This window comes from Bacillus rossius, chromosome 1, assembly GCF_032445375.1.
Source record: "Bacillus rossius redtenbacheri isolate Brsri chromosome 1, Brsri_v3, whole genome shotgun sequence".
NCBI lineage: Eukaryota > Metazoa > Arthropoda > Insecta > Phasmatodea > Bacillidae > Bacillus > Bacillus rossius.
Window position 1 is genome coordinate 361,741,560 of NC_086330.1, and position 13,931 is coordinate 361,755,490.

The window sequence follows — 13,931 nt, forward strand, 5'->3', positions numbered from 1 at the left end:
TGTTTCTCGAAGCGTTGTTCTCTTATATAGTCTTTAGCGTTGTTTGTCCATTGCGTCCATTTTTATTAACCAAATACCAAATTTAAAATGCAAACACGGTGACGATTCGTAACATTCTGTTGTGCGCAAGTTAAAGTTTAACGGGTAGAATTTTGTTACAGATAGTTTTCAACGTCTGTGAAATAAATTAAAGGTGTACAATTTAAAGGTCGGCTAAAACATTAGGCCTATTAAAATGCCTAAAGTGCCGGTAACTGCAAAACAGCGAGCCTCTGAATTTTCTCAACACGGACTTTATGCTAGTGATTCAACCACACTTTTTTGTCGTCACTGTAATGTCACCGTCTCTTGGGATAGGAAAGACTCATGTGAAAAACATGTAGGCAGTGAAAAACACAAGAAGCGTCTCTCTTCATTGCAAGGCTCATCTAGTGCGTCTGAACGCCAGTCGTCAATATCTTCAGCGTTTCAGACAGCAAAAAATAATGTCCAAAAAGACAAAAAGTTGGAATTTATAAAGGAAACAACAGAGACCTTTATAAAGGCAAATATACCCCGTGAAAAGCTTGATGATCCTAATATCAGGGCATGGCTGAACAAATACATCGAAGGTGCTGGAGACATGCCACTTGCGAGAACAGTCCGTGAGAAATATGTAGGGGACATAGCCAAATGCAGAATTGAAGATGCCAAAACTGCATTAAAGGACAAAAAAATTGACATACTGTGCGACGAAACAACAGATAAAATGGGTAGGTGTGTATTTGTTGTTTTATTTAGAATTCTGAATCTTCAACAGGATAAACCAGAAATATTTGTTGCAGGAGTTCACTTTCTTGAAGCTGCTAATGCCACAAACTGTGTGAGGGCAATTTTAGATTCACTCAAAATGTACAATGTACAGTATGGTGATGTGCTCTCAGTAGTAACCGATGCTGCTCGTTATATGACCAAGGCTGTTAGTACTCTCGAAGTAATCCTTGGAGACCAGTTAACGCATGTCCAGTGCTGGGCACATAAGTTAAATCTTGTTGGCAATGTCTGGGTGAAAGAGTTGCCTGAGTTGAACAATGCTATGAGCAAAATAAAAAATGTGTTCAACAACACCAGGAAAAGAAGGCACCTGTATGCTAGCTTTCTTGAAGAAAAGCATGGAGAGAAACGTCCATTGTTCCCACTTCCTGTTGTTACTAGATGGTATTCCTGGTTCAACAGCGTTTTTTATGTAGCAGACTACATACATGACATTGTTGATTTCTGCAAAACAGATGAACTAAAGGCAACACAAAATTCAGGGGTTGAGTTTCTGTGTTCACTCACAGAAAATGACATTTCTCTCATTCTTTGTCAAGCTGTCTTTGTGAAAGAGCATGCCAAGAGCCTTGTAGAGCTAATACAGAAACTTGAAGGTTCTTTGTATCCAACTGCCCATTCACTATATGGGGACTTGCAAGATATAAAAAAAAAATTTGAAAACATCACTCGTGGCATTTATTTTGAGGCAACCAGTAGAGCTTTGTCTAACATGCCCCCCGCTAAAGCTGCTGAAGCTAAAGTGTCCATCACAAGAACAGCAACACAAGCCCTTGCCAAACTGAACTCTCTCATGACAACTGACCCAAGTAGAAAGAGATTTGAAGCAATTCAAATTTTTAGTCAGGAAAGTTTGTTGCTTGCTAAATTAAACCCAGAAATGGTGCAGAAACTGAAAACTGTCCATAGTCTCTACTCCATAAGCACTGAAGAATTAACAGCGGTTTTGGTCAGCTTCAGGACATTGTTACAAAACAAATGGAAACAGACAATTCAGTGGACGTAGTGAAGTCATTGAATGTAGTAAAGCTGTCACAGCCATTGTTTGCTTCCAGCTGCCTTGAAGCCATCTGGATGCCTTCTGCAAACGTTGACTGTGAACGATTTTTGTCCTCATATAACACAGTCTTAACAGACCGCAGGACAAATTTAAGTGAGGCTAATTTGTGTATCATGGCTACTTTTGCTTTCGAGAGCTAAAGTTTGAGGATTTTGTCCCATGTGTTTATGTCACTATTTTAGAGACTTCATATTAATTTATTCTTGCTGGTTTAGGTACTAAAATATTTTCAATTACTGTATGTAAAAAGTGATGTGTAAATTCGATTGAAAATTACTGCTGCTAGTGCAACTGTACAATGCAAGAATGTGTCCAAAATTTCAAGGTATGCTTAGCTTAATTTTTTTAATTTATAGTGCTAAAACTATTTAAAAAATAACACCGCTTTTGATGTATGATAACACCACTTTTAAGGGTAAATAACAACGAATTTTGCTATAAAATAAACCCCAAAACTGCATGTCCCTACCAATTGGGCAGTTTCATTTGTTTCTTAAATTCTTTTCTGCTAGTGTTAGTGTTAGTGTTATAATGATTACTTATTATCACATGACAAATTTAAAAACTGGATGATACTCAATAAAGAAGAAAGCTTAGTTTAAGATATGTTCTGCTTGAAGACTATTTTGTGTTATATTATAGGCTTGATTTTCTGCATGTTAAGTTGTAAGCATTATGTGTACATTTGCATATTGTAAAAAAAAGAAGAAAAAAAACACAACTCCTGTTATATTTTACATTTTTTTAAATTTTGATACAGGTGTAAGTAAAAATTGAAGGTTGGAGGTATGTACGTATATCATTTTAATATTAATAAAAATTTTAGCTATTGAAACATGCACAAAAATGTAAAAATAAGTATACATAAATATTAAAATTATTTTATATTGTATCGGTCCGGGATCGGCCGATATTAAAAATTAATATCGGCATATCAATAGATCGGTGTATCGGTAAAATTTGTAGAACGGCACAGCTCTAAAAGGAACTTTCTAAAACTTTCTCGGAAATAATTTACAGTTAAAAAGAACATGAGCAACATTGCTTCTGTTTGACGATTCACGTTCAAGTAGAGAGACATAAACAGATGAAATACAAAAAACCGCAACTCACCACTTCACTAGCATCAATGTTGAGCACCACTGACTGTATACCAGATGTCGAAACAAACACCAGCTCTCCCTTGGGATTCGAGCAGTACACCGAAACCCTGGAACCAGTAAACTTCAGTTCACAACTTAAGACAATAAGGACTAAATAAGGATACATCATATTAAGCCACAGTACCAAATATTTGTATCATTATCAACATATGCTACTTAAATAATACACTTTACATTGTATTATAATTTCTTCTTACATTCAGTGCTGGGCACATAAGCTGAATCTTGTGACCAGCTTATGGAGTGCTGAGTTAGGTGAGCTCAATCAGTGCATTCAGAACACAAAAAATTGTTTTCTGAATGCACGTAAACATAGGTACCTCTCATTTTTAAAAGAAAAGTATTCAGAAGAAGAAAAGAAGGCAGTCTTGTTCCCAATTCCGGTCATGACCAGGTGGAATTCTTGGTTTGGGTCTGCAAAATATGTTGCAGAGTATGTGGAGGATTTAATTGAATTCTTTCAACAAGAAGAAGAAGGAAGTAGCACCATCGCTTACTTCAAAAACCTGTCTGCAGACAATGTTGCAGTTATTCAGTGTTCCTCTTCTTTCCTTGTTGAACACGGTACTTCCACTGTGGAAGCTATACAAGAATTTGAAGGCTCTACTTATGCACTGGTACACAAAGTACACACAACACTGACCAACATTATGATGGAGAAGTATTTACTTGTAAGTAAAGGATGTCTAGGAGATAGAACAAACTCAGATTTAGCCAAGCTTTCTACAGCGTTAAAGCAGCATTCTTTTCGTAGTACTCTTACTCGTGTAGTTTTGAATTGCCACAAGAAACTTCAGACTTTGATGGAGCAAGACACAGCTAGAGAGTTTGTTTTGCATGTGGGAATGTTATTCAATCCAAGACATGTGACCAGTAATGTTGTTGATGACAGTTTGTATCCTGCTGTGAGGAAAATCCCTGTCCTCTAAACACTTTCGAAGCAAGAATTCTTGGAAGGATACTTGACCTTCCAGACTCATGTTTCAGAACTTTTGAGGGACATGAAGCCTGTAGATGTTGGAGCTGTTTTATTGGCTTTACAAGATGGCCACAAAAACTTTGTTAACTGTTCTCTCTCAGTGCTTTCCATACCTCCATCAAATGCAGACAGTGAACGGGCATTCTCTGCATATGGACACATATTCTCAGACTTAAGAGTGAATTTAAAACCCAGCAACATAGAAATCCTCCTGACTCAGTATTTTGGCAGAAAGCTCATCTGTTGAGAGCATGTGTTCAAAGACATATCTTTTTTGTAGAAAATTGTTTTAAGAACTGACTATATTTTTATGTAATTTTCACTTAATTTGTAAATTTGTTACTGCAGTCTTAGTTTTCTTTGCCATTGTTTGCCTATGTGATAAATATTTACAAAGTAGGCATGTGCTTTCATTCCAGGGTAAATGTATTTAAAAATAATATTCTGTGGACTGCGTAATATTGATTTACTTTTTAGTGCTTGCCAACTGAGTGCATTTTATGTTTAGTATTAAAATTTTTAAAAAATTTGAAGCTAAAACAATCTCATTTGCCAATTTTAATTTAACGTATCTCACCAAAATTTTACACAATTTTTTGCACCGTTTGCTTATTTTTACACCGATCTTTTGCACCGCTCGCTTTGGTCATTTTTTTACACCAAAATGAGCCAGTTTTATTTACCATTTTCTGGGGTCCCTGCATATAATACATGCCAAACTAGAGAAATATTAAATATTTTGTTATATAGCTGCCTAATTATTTATCATGAATGAATTTTCCGAAATTAACACACCCAGATAACCACTTAGTCTTATAAATTTACACGAGTTAAAAAAATAAATAACACAGCTTTCCACATCACCATGGAGGTACTGTGTAATACGATGCGTTCCCATTATTTTACATGGTGAGATCCCCAGTAGGCCTACACCATGGACAGACATGAGCATCAATGCCATTCATTACTCATATCAAATGTATAAAAATATAGATTGGATACAAACAACCTAAACCCAGGCATCAATACTCATGACTGCCGTGCTTAAGATGGCAGTAATTTGACTCATATCTTATCTATGAGGCGGTTGTTACGCCTCCGTTAGTTCCTGGTTTAAATTAATTTGTAATTTTAACGTCTTTTTAATTGATTTGGTTTATATTGTTTGTTTATATGCTTAGTTATAGATATTTTGGTCTTGCCTAAAACACGCCCTGAAATATGGCTAAACACAACGGACATTAGCGGCTCTGCTGTTTTGTGTTTCCACGAGTGAACACTGCGCGGCGCGCGGAGCGGTCTGACGTCACGAGAGGTGTGAACGAGCCCGCGACTGCGGCTGGCGAGCCAGACGGAGCGAGCTGCTGGTCGCGCGCACATCGGCTTGCGGGAGCAAGTGTTTTGGGCTGCAGCCATGGAAAGACGTACCGCATTCACCAACGCCGCGAGGAGTGGCCAGCCCGGGCGGTCCTTCACGACACTGCGTGCAAAAAAGTAAGCCTCGACGCACCTTTCTATTATCAACCAGACATCGGGTTGAGCCTTTGGTGGAACAAAACAGAGCGACTAAAGTGATTATGAACTGCGACATTATTAGGCTCATTTATTGTTATGGAAAGATAAAAAATAACAGTATAGTTTTAACCTGTGGATGAAATACGGTGTGTTAACTCCACGAACTAAACTTTTTGCGTTTCATTTGGGGCTGAGCGAACAAACTGGATTTACTGGAAGTGAGACTTAAACTCTTTTATGGTGTGGTGCTGGTAGTTGGCACGGACTATTGCGTCACAATTCGGGACCAATTTGACGAAGTTAAATCGATAATTGGGGACGTGTGAAACACGTTAAAGACAACTTCAACGATAACTTTTTCAGAACTATTAGGGCGAATGTATATTTGTTAAATGTTTGCAAAGTTAAGCATAAAATGTATCAGTATTATTATTTATATTATAGGATTTTTTAATGTAAGATCGCGATCTTCAGTTAGGGTAAACTTGTATGTAGTAACTGTACCAAGCCTATGCCATGGTGCAAATGCTGAGAAATTAAACATCAACCAGGCAGTGATGCATTTAATTATTTTTTATGCCGTCCTATCCTGCTTAGGAAGTCTAGTGTCCGCTGCCTTTACACATTTCACGCGACTGCGGTCTTTGACTTTAAATTCGAGCGCTGCAAGTAAGGCCTCATATTAACTAATTCTAAATCAACATTGTTTAGATAGAAAAGTAACAAGTCAAACTTCTCCCTTCTTCTTAAGCGCAGCTGTCTCTGGTGGATGCTAACTACTGTTGTTGGCATTCAACTCGGTGGTGTAGTCTACTTTCGCTTCATGGAATGCACATTAGTCAGTGCTGTCGTATAAATTCACGTCATTTTTTTATTTTATTTTAAAACATGTTTATAATTTCTGATAATACTTCTGATCGCTCAGATATTATACCGAAAATAGATATTATACCGAAAATCTAAAACTATGAATGTTTTTGCATAATGCCTATTTTGACACAATTCTTATAATTCTTATTTTCATACTGTTATTATTCTTACAGTTTTCAAAAAAATGTTGATTACTAATTTTTAATGCAACATATGTAAATTTATTTTAAAAATATCATTGTTCATAGTTTTAGCTTTACAATAAACCTGAAAATTATTAATATATATTAGTAAATATATCTCACCTGTTTCAGTTAACTAAATTATCATCAACTACACATTAAGTAACATTCTACTCAAATAAAAAAACACCAAAACGAAGAAAATAATAAGAACAATTATAGATTAATAATTAATCTCACTTAAATCCGGTCTAAATAAATTAATTCAATCAATCTGATCAGTTTTTTTGAAAATATTTATTTTGACAGCTATCTGGTTATATTTTTATTTTAACACAATAAAAAAAAGTATAAAAATGAATGTCATTTGTTTTTAAGATAACTTCAACTCTATAAACATAATCAAGTTACATAATAACTACTGTAATATTTACAAATTAAAATAAAATCTTAGGTTATTTATTTGCAAATAAATAACATATTTCAATTTAATAACTGAAATAAAAATTAATATATTTACAAATTACAAAATTAACTAATTTTAATAAAAATAAAATTTTATGTTAAATAAAATAACCAAAACTAAACTAATTAAAAAAATTTTGGCCAATATTTTATATAAACAAAATGGATTTAAATAATTTTAATTCAGAGCAATTAATAATAAATGGAGACCATACATTATGACCTCCATAAATAAAATGAAATACAATTTATTAAATTAATTCTAATGAATTGGTAAAATTTATTCTTCTTCTGATTGAAATCTTTCGAACTGGAGATCTGCAAATTCAGAGGTTAAATAATACTCATAGAAGGTAATAAATCAAAAATCGAGAATTGAAAAGGAGAGAAAATAAATGTCATCTTCATCTACGTGAAATCAAATGCTAATGAGTTTATTGACAAACAAAGAATTGTGGTTATGTTTTTTACAATGCTTATTAAATTTCTATAACAAAAGAATATTTCTGTCAACATCAGCAATCTAAATTGAACCCGCATAGAATCTACATATTAATTTTATTATTCATTATAGCCCGAACTGTAATTAATATTTTTTTTTTTTACTTTCATTATAATGCCCCCACAATCCCCTTCCCTTCGTGGGTGGAATTTCGTAAAATTCATTCTCAGTTGAACTCAAAAAACAACAAAATTATAATTTTGCCAAATTTAAAATCTGTAGGAGCTATAGATTAAAATTTTAATTTTTTTTAATTTTGAACGCCCCCTCCCCCCCCCCCCCCCCCTGCCCTTTGTGGGTGGAATTTCATAAAATTCATTCTTGGTAAATTTTAACATGCCAAAAAGAATATTCTGGCGAAGTTTTATACCTATAAGAGCTATAGTTTGAAAATGTGGATTTTTTAAATTAACGCCACCGCAATCCCCCTTGCGGGTGGAGTTTCGTAAAATCCGTTCTTAGCTGACCTCTACTCGGCGAAAGGAATATTCCTACCAAATTTCAAGTCTATAGGCCTTATGGTTCCAGAGATATCATGATAAGTCAGTACATAGGTGTAAATCTCTTTACTTATATATATATATATATATATATATATATATATATATATATATATATATATATATATATATATATATATACACACACACACACACACACACACACACACCACACACACGCACGCATGCACACACACACACACACACACACACACACACACACCATGTTTATTGAATACAAATATATATATAATTTATATTAAAATAACATCCAAATCCACTGATTAATATTAATTTCATAAACCCCCCGATTAAATCTTTAATTCCATCCCCAAAAAATTTAATTCTCTGTGTGCATCTGATTTTGATAAGTACCTAACTCTGGATTCCAGCCAATATTATTTAGTACGCTTGAAAAAATGGCTTCCCAACATGCTGTGTAAAAAAAACAACACTGCAATTTCACAAATTATTTCCCTTTACCTTAACATCAACTTCCATTTTTCCACCATGTTCACAATTCTGTTGCTTTGGGTTGCGTTGTGAGACATCCGGCTGACAGTCAGTTTGCCCAGCAACCAGTCCCAGTACACACCTATACCGAAGCTAAAAGGAAACCACTTCCAAACGTACTGGTTAGTGGCATCTGGAAGGGAACGGCCGAAACGCATGCTTTCTCTCTCAAATACTTCCTCAGGTACAGAGTTTGGGGAAGGCCTGAAAAGAAAGAAAAAAATATATTATTTTCTTACAATAGACAAAAATAACATGTTAAAACAAACATTTAAAGTAGATAAAATGCATCAGGTTCACTTCAAATCTTTAAAATTATGTGGTAGGTTTTAGATCGTTATTTTTAAATTATTAAAAGTTGCAAATTCTTTACATACTTATCAATAAAACCCACATTATTAACATGGGAATAAAAATTACCTAACAGGAAAATAAAATGGGTTAGAGCTCAACATTCAATACTGATTCATCATTCAATTACAAACTTACTGAAAAAATATAAGTAACTTTATTAAAGTTTTTTTTTGTTTTACATATAACAATTAACATAAATTTGTGTAGGATATATTGCAATTATGCCATTTACAAGTCGCAGCATTGATATCAAAGCCGTCTAACATAGTAATTAAAATCATGTATTTAAAAAAAAACTGTTTCGGAACACTCGCCCTGTCTCGTAGCCACCGTAAACACTAAGCAGTTTACTCCAGTTCTCGATGATGTGAGGCTCCAGCCAGGAAGTGGGAATGATGTTGTCACTCAGGAGATTCTTGTAGAAAAAACTTAACCTTGTCAGGTGTTTCAGCCTCAGTGCCTTGAAAGCCGGGGCGTACTGCTGTCCCGTGTCCGTCAGCAGGAACGCTTCTCCACCTGGATCAGGGAACAAGGAGCTGCTTGCTTAGGATAGGCTTGGCTAGAGTTACGGCAATGGATGGTCCTACTCCCATTATGCTATTATACTCAATCTACAGCATAGTTAGTCTGTAACTGAAACAGATGAATGGTGTCACATCTCAGGTTGTATTCAAGTGCTTGTTCTCTGTAACATGTGCTCTGTGGTTGTTTTGTGGCTAGGAGATTACTGTAGTTCCCCTGTTCCTAACCTTTTCAGTCTTGTTACCCCTATGACCTATGAGGGAAACTCCCTTTTAAACTCCCCTTTAAAATGTTATCAAAGAAAACAACACCTGCATACAAATAGCCTTTAGTAATCATAAAATTTCACAAAAATTTACATATTTACAATTTCAATGTAGTTCCATAATAAATTAATGTCAGTTATTGTGAAGGTTGGAATTGTTTTGTATTCACAGGTTTTTTTTTTTTAATGTTGGGTTCAGTTTCACGTCATGTTCCACATGGGACGGTTTCTGCGAGAAAGTAGGCATGGCAGGGGAAGCTGTTAGAAAGAGATAGAACGCAGTGAGAGGCTACCTACCCACACTTTTATCAGCGTACATGCAGCGCAACAGGGCTCAACCCACGTGGTGCTGATCTTTTATTCTATTACATATCTATTATCTACATACCAAAAAATTACCAGCATTATTACCCCCGCAGAATAGCTGTTTTTCCTAGCAGGTTCCGAACCCATATTGTAGACCATTTAGGAAATTAAACTGCAGCTGCTGCTACAACTACTACTATTGAATCTACTACTGCTATTAAGCCAACCTCTTGATTTATTAAATGGAAAAATAACATGGTTTTCTTTTTCTGCACAGATCCTTGATACATATTAGTCAACAGCTGTGCCAAGTGGTTGTAGGCACAGTAGGCGTACTGTAATGTGAAGCCTCGCCCATTATATTGACGTCGTCCGGGCCTGCGGCCCCTTTGAGCCCGATACGACACCGCCCAACCACCATCTATATTCAAACCTCCCGCTCGTGCGTGCGTGTGTGTCTAGCCCGGCAAGAGGGCGCTTAGCTGCAGTGCGCCGCACCCCTAATTTGCTACGTTTTAATATTATTTGTAAACCCTTTTTGTTTTCATCCATCTTCGCCCCAGTGCTGTGTAGTTTACTTGTGTTTCTTTAATTTAAATAAGTTACCTTAAATAACTATAGACGTTGCCCGGGCGGACCCGAACAGGCACGGACTTGGACGAGGATAGGAATGCTTTTATATGAATTATCATTAAATAAGTAAATAGTAACAAACTTTCCATTGTCAGTAATTTTTATATATTTTTAATGTTTATCTGTAATTTACTCAACTTTCGCCGGGGCACGGAGTCGTAGAATATAGTAACGGTAATTGTGTTGGCGCGAAGGGCGCCATGTTGCCACCTGCGAGCGATGAGCTCACCCCAGTCGATCTTCATCACTGACCGAGAGCAGACGCGCCAGCACCCCGGGGACTTCAACCTTTGTTCTGCACTGACCAAGTAATTCTGTCTCGTTAAGTATTTCTGAATCTCTTTCGCTCGTCATCCTCGGGGCAGCTCTCGGCCAGCGGGCTGTTTAATTAATTAATTGTCTCAGTCGAGTTTTTTCATCACCGTGTAATAAGTATACTTTGCAGCATGGCCACGTGTGTGGACCATGCCTTCACCTAAACCGATTCGTGCCTCAGGCTTTTTAACCGTGTAATGTGTAACGTGTAACGGGCGTGTAGAGAGACGTGTTAGTGAAATTAAATCTGGAGAATAAATATAAAGTGAGTACTTATTTAATCACGTGGTGAGTGAGTCTAGGAGTGTGGCGTGCCCGACGCCTAGAGCGGGCCAGGTCTGGGTAGCTAGGATAGAAAGGGCTGGTAACTCGTCCCCACTTGGGCTACGTCACGCCCTGAGTGAGAGACTCCGCCGGGTCCACGTGCCCTTCCACGTGGTGGCGCCCATAGTTAACATCTCGAAATCACCGGCAATGCGCGATCAGCCCTCAAATGGCGCCCAAGAGCGTGGGGCGAGTTACATCTTCCGCGAAAACCAGACCTGTACGAGCGTGTGAGATAGGCGGTTGTTACGCGGAGCGCGCGGAACTAAAGTTCGCGCTGGAACTATTGTTCGCGCGGAGCGCATAGCGGGACTCTGGCGCGCCAGCCACGTGATCAGCCAAGCGCACGCTTCCAGGAATCCGCGCACAAACAACGGACTCCGAGCGCAGTAAGTAACACAGTGCTGATGTGTTCGTGAGGACTGTTCGCGTGTAGAGTACCACGTGCGTAGACATGTATCCGTATCCGGACGAGTGTATCGGGTGTTACTTTCCCTGCCCGAGTTGGGACTTGTATGGCAGGACCGCCGCCGGATATGAGTGTGGCTACTGTACGGAGTACCGCATACACGGCGTGACGAAGTGTGGAGCGAGGTCGTGTCCCGGAGGTAGTAGCGAGGGCTACCGCTGCCAGGAATGTGCCGGCCTGTGGCATCGTGGCTGTATCGGCGAGCGTGAATGGACCATACTGCGCAAGTTTTTTACCTTCACGTGCGCACGATGCACTGCCGACCTAGCCACCCAGGCGCAGTACGAGGCAGAGACGCCGAAAAAGACGCCGCTCACGTCGACGCCAACGCCGCTCACGCCGACGACGCCAACCACACCGAAAAAGACGCCGCTCACGCCGACGCCAACCACGCCGAAAAAGACGCCACTCACGCCGACGCCAACCACGCCGGAAAAGACGCCACTCACGCCGACGCCAACCACGCCGAAAAAGACGCCGCTCACTCCGACGCCGACGACGCCTCTCACGCCGAAGCCAACCACGCCGAAAACGCCGACACAGCACGTGCCAGGGACGCCGCCCGTTGCCGGAACGTCACCGCAGCACCAAGCCGACTCCTCACGCACGACGCCGACACCAGCACCACGAAGGTACGTCCTGACGCCACCCGCACCGTCACGTGTTACGCTACCGACGCCTACCGCCCTGACAAAGACGCCAGTCGTCCCGACGCCGACGCCCGCCGTGCCGACGCTCATCGACTTGACGTCTCCCGACACAAGTCCGATCCCGCCGCCGCCTGCCACACTGCGTTTCGTCGACCCGACGCCACTTATCCCGACGCCGACGCTCGCCGTCCCGACGCCGACAATTCCGCTTCCGCCACCTCCTGTCCTGGAGCCGCCAACCTCGGCACCTCTCGTCGACCTGACGTCTCCCGACGCTGGTCCAAACGCATCATCGCCAGCAAGACCTCGTTTCGCCGACCTGACGCCACTCATCCCGACTATGATGACGCTTGACTCGCCGAAGCCAACCGAGCGACGCCCGACAACGACCGTCCCACCGCAGTCTGCCACGCCGTCCAGCACCCGCCTCGTGTCGGAGACACCTCCCGACGCCGGAATGACCTCGCCACCGCACCGAACCGCCGTCCCGACGCCACCAAGGTCATTTCCGGCGAAACCCGCATCGTCTCCGCCACACGACTCGCCACGGACGCCACCAGACTCGACGCCGACGCTTCGTGTCACCTTGTCGCCACCACCTGGCTTCGACGTCATCCGGCCGTCGTCACCGCTACCAGAGTGCGCAGTCGCAAACAGGACGCTTTGCGACACGATGTCCAGGGCCATGACGCCGAGACGCCTGAGCGCCGCCCCGCCGCCTGGATTTGCTCCTCTGTGCCCGCCTGGCTTCGAGGCACAGACGGATGAACCGGACCGAAAGAGACGGACGCGCGCGACGCCGACGCTGACGCCGCCTACATGCCCACCTGACACGACGCCAGAATCGACCGAGGCGCCACGACGCCCGATTCCGACGCCGATCGCCGCAGTACCGGAACACCGGTCAAGTGCCCTGCCGCACGAGACGCCACCCAAATGTCGCAAGTTGGCAACATTGGGACGCCGCACCGTGAAGAGTCGCCTGAGCTCCCTACATCCGCCTGTCGCGATGCAGGTCGACGCCACGACGCCGGGACGCCCGACCGTCCCACCGCCGAACGTGACCGTCACCCGGACTTCGACACCTGTCACCCGTCTGTCACGACGGGCCGCGAAGCGCCCGCCTGTCGGCGAGGCTGAGCCGGGTCGTGCCGAGCGCCGCCCGCGCTTGCTGCCCGCCTGCCACGAGCCGCCTGACCTTGGCCGCCGCCGCCCCTGCCGGCCGGCGCCCTGGCCACCGCCACGCTATCACACGCAGCAGCCGCCGCAGCCGCAGCTGACGCAGATTTGGGGCTCGGGACAACTGGTGGGTCACCACCCACAAGGTTAGTCAGCCAGCGCCCATTCTGTCCGTGTGTATCGTCCTCCATAGTGTAAATATTGCTCAACTGTCATTTTGTAAACATTGCTCGCCGCCATCATGTAAACATTGCTCGCCCTTCCATCGTGTAAACATTGCTTGTCCGTCCGTCATGTCAACATTGCCACCTGCCCACACAAACATAAACATCAACATTGCCACGTGGGAGTG

At 41.3% G+C, this 13,931-nt stretch overlaps 1 protein-coding gene across 3 annotated transcripts in view; it reads right to left on the reverse strand.

Annotated features, from left to right (window-relative positions):
* LOC134528311 (protein germ cell-less) overlaps window positions 1–13,931 on the reverse strand; it is a 48,364-nt gene that overhangs the window by 13,579 nt on the left and 20,854 nt on the right. For all 3 annotated transcript variants that reach the window (XM_063361825.1, XM_063361824.1, XM_063361826.1), the window contains 3 exons: window positions 9,231–9,432; window positions 8,533–8,766; window positions 2,987–3,083 (listed from right to left, as the gene is read on the reverse strand). In XM_063361825.1, the coding sequence (XP_063217895.1) occupies window positions 2,987–3,083; window positions 8,533–8,766; window positions 9,231–9,432 (533 nt within the window). The remainder of the gene's footprint in view (window positions 1–2,986; window positions 3,084–8,532; window positions 8,767–9,230; window positions 9,433–13,931) is intronic.